General features: G+C 37.2%; 1 protein-coding gene across 4 annotated transcripts in view; it reads right to left on the bottom strand.

The window, feature by feature from the left end:
* Window positions 1-254: 254 nt before the first annotated feature.
* Window positions 255-7,288, bottom strand: part of GUCY1A1 (guanylate cyclase 1 soluble subunit alpha 1) — a 31,116-nt gene continuing 24,082 nt past the window's right edge. For all 4 annotated transcript variants that reach the window (XM_048942922.1, XM_048942924.1, XM_048942921.1 and 1 more), the window contains 4 exons: window positions 6,303-6,788; window positions 5,654-5,797; window positions 4,137-4,291; window positions 255-1,286 (listed from right to left, as the gene is read on the bottom strand). In XM_048942922.1, coding sequence (XP_048798879.1) covers window positions 1,085-1,286; window positions 4,137-4,291; window positions 5,654-5,797; window positions 6,303-6,788 — 987 coding nt within the window. In that variant the 3' untranslated portion in view covers window positions 255-1,084. The remainder of the gene's footprint in view (window positions 1,287-4,136; window positions 4,292-5,653; window positions 5,798-6,302; window positions 6,789-7,288) is intronic.

The raw sequence follows: 7,288 nt of genomic DNA, 5'->3' as shown, positions 1-7,288 counted from the left end.
ATTTTGCCCTTTTCCAGAGGCAGACCCTTGAGAGTCCTTCAAGAGTTCATGAGATAATTCTGTAGGTCCTCCTTACATCTTTAAAGTGTTTCACATAGCATGTCATGTCCACCTTGCTGTCCTTGAATAAAGATCATGGCTTTAAACCAGTGCCCTTTTGTTCCGTGCTATACGCTCTGACAGGAATTTCTTATCTAAGTAAACGCTCCAAAGCACATTTTATTACACTCTTTTTAAAATATGTCAAATTCAAATGACAACAACAACAAAGAAAAACATTTATTGCTCTAATACATCATAGCAAGTTGATATTATTTTTATAAAGTGTTTTAAAAACCCCGAGAACTAAAATACTGTTTGATGATTACAGAAACTGTAGGACGTGATTATACAGTGATTATACAGAACCTATATTCATTTTATACACGGAAGAAAGTTCAGGAAACAGTAAGCAGGAAACTCTTGTATGTATATGTGTGTTAGCTACAATTAGCAGCCCTATCCAGAAGATGCTGAGCACACTCAACACACTGACTTCAGCAAGTGTTAGAAGACGGTCAGCAGCTGTACGGATGGAGCCCAAAGGATGTTCTTGAAGGAGCATGTGGTAGCAGTGATGATATTTTTAAGACCATTTTTCTTATGGAATCACTAATAAAATAAACTTGTAACAGTCACTGATAAGCACCAGCTCACAACACTGCATGTGTCTGCATCACTTGCACATTACACTTCCTGGCACGCTGCACATACAATACACCTAGAATTCTCAGTGCAGAAAGAACTGAGAGGGTTGTTAGGTAGCACTCACAAATTACCACAGGGAACATGTACTTTTTAGTGGCATTTTAAACAGTGAAGTTGCAATATTATTTTAGTGACTACATTCCTTATACAAAGGAAAAACATAAAGGAGTCAGTTACATACTTCCTGAAATTTTAATACTGGCTTTCAGGTGGTCTCAATCTAAAGTGCTTTCACGTTTCATATATTTTTTTAAATTTTCAATTTATACAAAAAAAAAACCAAAAAACCAGAATATTTATACATTTATTCTATATGCTTGTGAATGTAGTAGATGATTTAGTCTATTCCCGTTTCCTCACCCAAAAAATTGGCATTGCCATCTCCCAGATCTTCCTTTTGAAACCAAGTCTGTGAGCTTGTTCCTTGAATATAAGCATCCAGAAAATAGCAAATTCCAGGGATATCACTGGGAAAATTTGGAGGAAGTTCTTCTCTTGAGCGTGGCGTAAATACAAAACCTGGATACTCCTTTAATAATCTGTAACAAAAAATGAATTGCCTTGGTTAAGAGGGAATCAATCACTAATCGTTACTACATACACATACACTACACAATAATTCCTCATGAATTCTTTATAAAACAGGTCAAAATTTACTTTAATATTTATGTTTTTTACTGAAAAGTTTAAAACAACTATTTACTTGGTAATCTTGATAACTCATTAAATCAGGCACCAGTACAAACAGGAATATTGCCTCTCTTTTTTGTCTTGTCACTGTTTTGAATATAGGTGCTGTATTTGTTGCAAGTTCTTGCAAAACCAATGTAGCTAGTTCAAAAATGAGAGCTAATTCAAATTAGCACATGAAAACGGCACCACAATTAACGTTACAGCTAATGAAATACTGACAAGGTTATTAACTAAGCTATTCAGATCCTCCTGCCAACTCTAGGAATTTTTTCCACAAAACCTAATGGTCTTCAATATCTGAAACACAGATGGCTGTTCTTCAGGGATAAATATTGATGACTGGTACCTAAGGTTCCAAATAAACATTGCTACAGGTGGGAGTTGTGCAAGATGCCATGCTCTGTATATAAATCCATGTAAATGGATTTCAATGTAAAAACATTAAACACAAAGACTGTTTTTGCATCATTCACTCAGGTGAAAAAGCATTCGGTGGCAATAATAACTATAGTTTACCCTTCAACTCCATTGCCTGTTTTCTAGGCATCCAAATAATTACGGTGTGAGTTTGGTTTCTTTCCTTTCGACAGTTGACTTATTTGAGATATTGTCTTGAGATGAATAAGCAGACAAACAGGGAGCCACTTACACCTCAGAATATAAACAAGTTTCGTGTGAAAGAACTGCATAATGATTTTAAGAAAAGACCGTGGCCAACCTGATTCAGAACGACTTGCCGTGTGGACGTGGAAAAAGTCATTACTGGCCACCACAGTTCTTCTGACTCAGCTAAGCACTGGAGATGATAATGCTATGTCTCTGTTTAGACTGCATGATCCAAATCCAAGTTACTTATGTGTGCTCTAATACATCTGCTTTCACCTGCAGAAGATAATCTTTAGCTTTGCTCCCTCTAAGTCACACAGTATTGCCGCAGGGGATTCCAACTTCTCTGACAACTGGCCACACAGTCCTGACACAACATCAGATACACAGCACCAAGCAGAAGCTGAGTACAGCCAGCTGTCTAGGCTACAGTTCTGAATGTAGCAGATTATTTCAATTACTCCTGTTTCTGCACCCCCAAAAAATGGTATTGCAGTCTCTCAAATCTTTATGAAAATGAAAAAAATCATTTATATCCGTATTTCTGGTTATTTTACTCATCCAGCACTACGATTTCCTACTAGTGAATTCACCCTCTGTAGTTCATATTTAAAATTTTCGGCTATTCTGGAAGAAACAATAAAACTGTATGAGTTTCATGGCATAAAATTCAGATCTTTACCTGGAGCGCAGACAGTTGCTACCACCAAATTTAAAAAAGGTTTTTAATGCTTTGTCTGGAACATAAAAGACACTATGACTTGGCCACGGACATATTGGCAAGGTAATTTTAAGTATAACTGAAGACATAATACAAAGGGAGTGTTGGGCTAAGAGGACAAAGGAAATATATTTCCCATGGGAGAGCCTGCTAACTATCTGCACAAAACCAGATATCCTTTACTAAAAATGATCTGAGTGAATCATAAATAGTACAGCCTGGGTTCCACACTACGAGGTTCAAACTGAGCTGAGATCAAGACATGCATAAAATAAACACTATCATGGTTGATTCACTGCAACCTATTCATTCATCTTCCCTAATCGAAAGAGAATGGGGATGTGTACAGCGATGCTTAACAACTGTTTGATTAGGATGTTATTTTCAAGTGCCTCTGCATAAGCTTGGCATCCAGGAATTAAGAAAATAATTTAGGTTAGGTGCCTTCATGGGGTGCTGCTGAATCAGCAGCTACAGATCTGACCTTGATTAGACAGGTTTGGCCCCCGATACCAGATGCTTTTCTACAGACTTAGACAGTTGGTACAGACAGCGGGCCTCCTGTTTCTCCAAATAACATTGCTTGCTATCCTATCTCTGGAATGCAAGGTAGCAGGCTCAGCCAGGGAAACCACAAATTAACGGAGAAGCAGCGGATTGGTGGACAGAGTTGTAGCCGATAAGATGACCAAGCAGAGCGAGTCAAACGTCCTCCAACTTGACCCGGGTCAAAGAGGACACAGCCTTCATCAAAAGACCACTAGAGGAACATTGAGAGATACCACGCGTGCACAAAAGAACTGAGACTTGGGGCGGGGAGAAATATCAATCATTTTGAGGACTTGTAATCACCCAATCTTTTCTTGGAAACCTAATGCATACTTAAGCAGCTTGTTCTTTAAGTATGTGCTTTTCTTGCCCTCTGGTTTGCAGGCTTGGAGGGATTACCCACCTGCATCTGGCGTGTGCGCAGCGCTGATAAAACACACCTGCTTTATAACTCTGTGGTTACAGAGTTTGATTTTTGCACATCATCCAGTTTACAGTGAAAGCCACCTCCCTCAAAGATAAACCAGTTTTACGAGAGGCAAAAAAAGGCAAGAGGTACATAGCTTCAGGGCAAGAAGCAAATTTGCCCCAAGTCCTCCACTTATTTTAATCATAGCATCTGAAAAATAAATATCAGCCGTTCCATTTCACTCTGTTGCTGCTTCTGATTGCATTCTGAATAAAAATAGCTATTGTGAAATCATGAGCAGTCAGATAAAAAGAATAAAAAGAAAACAGGGAAAAAATAACAAGATAACAAACTTTTACATTAACTATTTCAAGTGGAAATTTTACTGATGTACACCATAAAGCACCGTACCTGTAAGTTGTTGGGCTGACATTTATTTTTCGAGGTACACTGCAAGATTCAAACTTGTTGGCAAGGGTTACATTATTTCCAAAGAGGCAATAACGAGGCATTTTAACTCCAACAACTCCAGCAAAAACAGATCCAGAATGAAGGCCAATACGCATCTTTAAATAAAAGGCAGAAAATGTCATGATTAGGTAAGGCAAATAAAATGGTTGAAGTGTTAAAAATTCTTTCTTAATTAAAGAATAAAATTGAGTTGCTAATATAAACCGAGTTAGTACAGCCTACTGAATATGTCTGTATTCTGGTCATTACTGCTTGTAGATTGGAAAGTAGCCCAAGTATATCTTGCTTTGCATAGTAAATCACTCTTCATCTGACATGACTGAGATAAAGTTGGTCTTTCTGGCAGTATATTCATCTGAAAACACCATCAGGAGTTACTATGACACTTAAATATTTTCCTAGGAGGAACTGCATGGCACAGTGTTAGACTGATGAAAGTTACTAAATTGAAACTGTAATTGCTTTGCTGTTAAGGTCAGAAGACAAGTCCTAGGGAACAGTGAAGAAAATATGTACATGCTCTTCAGCAGTAGAAACGTTCTGATACCTCCTCTTTGCAATTCATAGTCTGAATTTTGAGTTTTGTTTAGTTTTCCTCTAAGAAGCTTTAGAATTTATTCTTTCTCCCTATTTTAAAATTACTTTTACAATGTAATAACATTCATCATTCAGAACTACACAAGTAGCATTTGCATGGAAATTATAAACACTTAATATTGTCATAAATATGTTTCCGTATTTTCAGGCGTAATTTAATTTGATATTGTGAAATACAAATATAATGGTCTTTATTTCCACCATTCTTAATACTGCTGTTCTCTGTGATAAATGTGGAGCCTGTAATCCTTGTAAAAAACGTTTTCTTGGTCTTAGAACACAAATATTCCTTAAACCATAATCAAAGAAGCCTGAAGCTCCTTTTCTAAAGGGGCAAATATTAAAAATAAGCAAGTGCAAGGTGCAAATATGTGACTACCACTGAATCTGACAGTGGCCTTGCCAGCAGTAGCACCATTCTTATCGTGACCAGCAACAGAATCATCTAAAGACGTGTGGATTACTGCATTTACAGCACGTCTCTGATGATTCATGTTGGTGACCGTTGCCTGAGAATACTTTCATGTTCTCCTAGGTTCTTATTTTGAAGGAGGATTAGTATCCTAATTAGAAAACAATAAAACTGATTGCTAGGAAGACAAAAACAGCAGCACATCAGTGTGCACCCATTAATTTAGCAGGAACTGGGTTGATTTTAAGACCTCTGCCTCATCTTTATTTCTCCACAACATTCATATTCATAGAAATAAAATAGTCAGCCTCTCCACCTATACACATTTGATTCCCCAACTTGTCTAAGTTAATGCAAATTTTCCTTGAAACAAATACCCCCAGACCAACTAGGCCATCAAAATTTTCCCTTTTTACCATATATAATATTATAAAATAAAATATATGACCTTGATAGGCTCTCCATGGGGAGACACCACCTCATCTGACAGCTCCATCATCTTCAGGGCCATCAATGCTATTTGGACAGCATGGGTCTCACTTTCTTTGTGTAAACCTCCAGCAACACAGTAGGCATCTCCAATAGTCTCAACCTAAAACAGGTACATTTGTTCCTTAATATTACAATAGTTGTATAAAAGAACAGTCTGTGGCTTCAATATGCTACCTCCATGTTGACTGAGTCCTATTTGTCCTGCTAAATCATTTAAGTCTTGAATAAATCCTGTGGTATCCTTTAAAAGGCAAAAGTGCACAACTAGTATTTACTGCTGGACACGACAATAGAATACTTTTCCTTGCTCTCCTACTGTCAGACACCTGTAGTTACATTAAACACATTGATTTACCCCAGATTCATAGCACTGCAACTGAAATCCATTTTAGAAATGACCTCTTAGGTCACTTCTTGCTTGGCTGCATATATTGCCCACTCTGTTGACAAACTTTTGTTTTTGTTTTATGATTTATCTTAATATTTTTTTCTTATAATGAAGGTTTTAGGCAAAATATTTTTGGACTTGTATTATTCTCTGTCCTGTTTTGTCTTTATTTCCTTTCCTGCCACATAGCCCCACATACAAGCAAAAAATGTTGTACCTTGTAGACATCTAACTCTCCACACTGGTAATCAAAGCGAGTATAAAGCTCATTAAGCATGGTTATAACCTGCATAGGTGAGCACTGGGAACAGATGGCAGTGAATCCAACAATGTCAGAGAAAAGCATTGTGACATTATTAAACTTCTTGGCTTGCACCACTTGTCCTTGCCACAGCTGCTGAGCAACTTCTCCAGGAAAAATAGAAAACAGAAGATCTACGGTCTTCTTCTTTTCCTCTTCAAGTGCTTGATGGGCCTGTTCAAGGGTTGCTTTCAGCTTTCCTAACCTCTTCTTCAGTCCATCCTGAGCTCTGGCTTGCTCTCCAATCAGAACAACATCTCTCAGCGCATTGTGAATAGGAATATCTGAAAGATATAATCCACGTCCTGTAAAATCTTCTAGCCTATCCACACACGGAGATCCCAAGAATAGGATTGCACTGGATTCAAGAATATAGATCATTTGGCCTTTGAGATCCATTACCTGAAACAGAACATTAAAGAAAGAAGAATTCATGCACACCATGCAAGGCAAGTATTTAGAAACAAGAAACACATTTTGCTGAGCCATAGGAAAATTGAACTGATCCAGTTCTCACATTTTCTTCTATTTGTTGGAGATAGAACATGGAATACTAAATCGTAGAGGTAAATAATAAGTTCAGTATATTTTACCTTAGGCTTCTGGTGCAAAAGGTAAAACAGCTTAAGGATAAAACACTAATGTGGTATTGGTAAGCATCAATTTTATCTTAGGGATCAAACAAAAATCAAAAGAAGAATTTTGTGCATTTTTACCTACCAATAAATTGCTACTGATTTGAGTGGCCAATAGATTTCTGATAAGAACTATACTGTTCGAGTCATGCACAACTTCCTCTGTAAGATGAAGTGAGAAAATGGGCTTCAGTTTTATTAAAGTTTTATTAAAGTACTCACTGAGACTCAAAATTGAAATGCAGAAATACCAGGAATAACTCATAT

Source organism: Lagopus muta, chromosome 4 (assembly GCF_023343835.1).
Source record: "Lagopus muta isolate bLagMut1 chromosome 4, bLagMut1 primary, whole genome shotgun sequence".
In the NCBI taxonomy this organism is placed as follows: domain Eukaryota; kingdom Metazoa; phylum Chordata; class Aves; order Galliformes; family Phasianidae; genus Lagopus; species Lagopus muta.
This window is presented reverse-complemented; position numbering and strand designations above follow the sequence as displayed.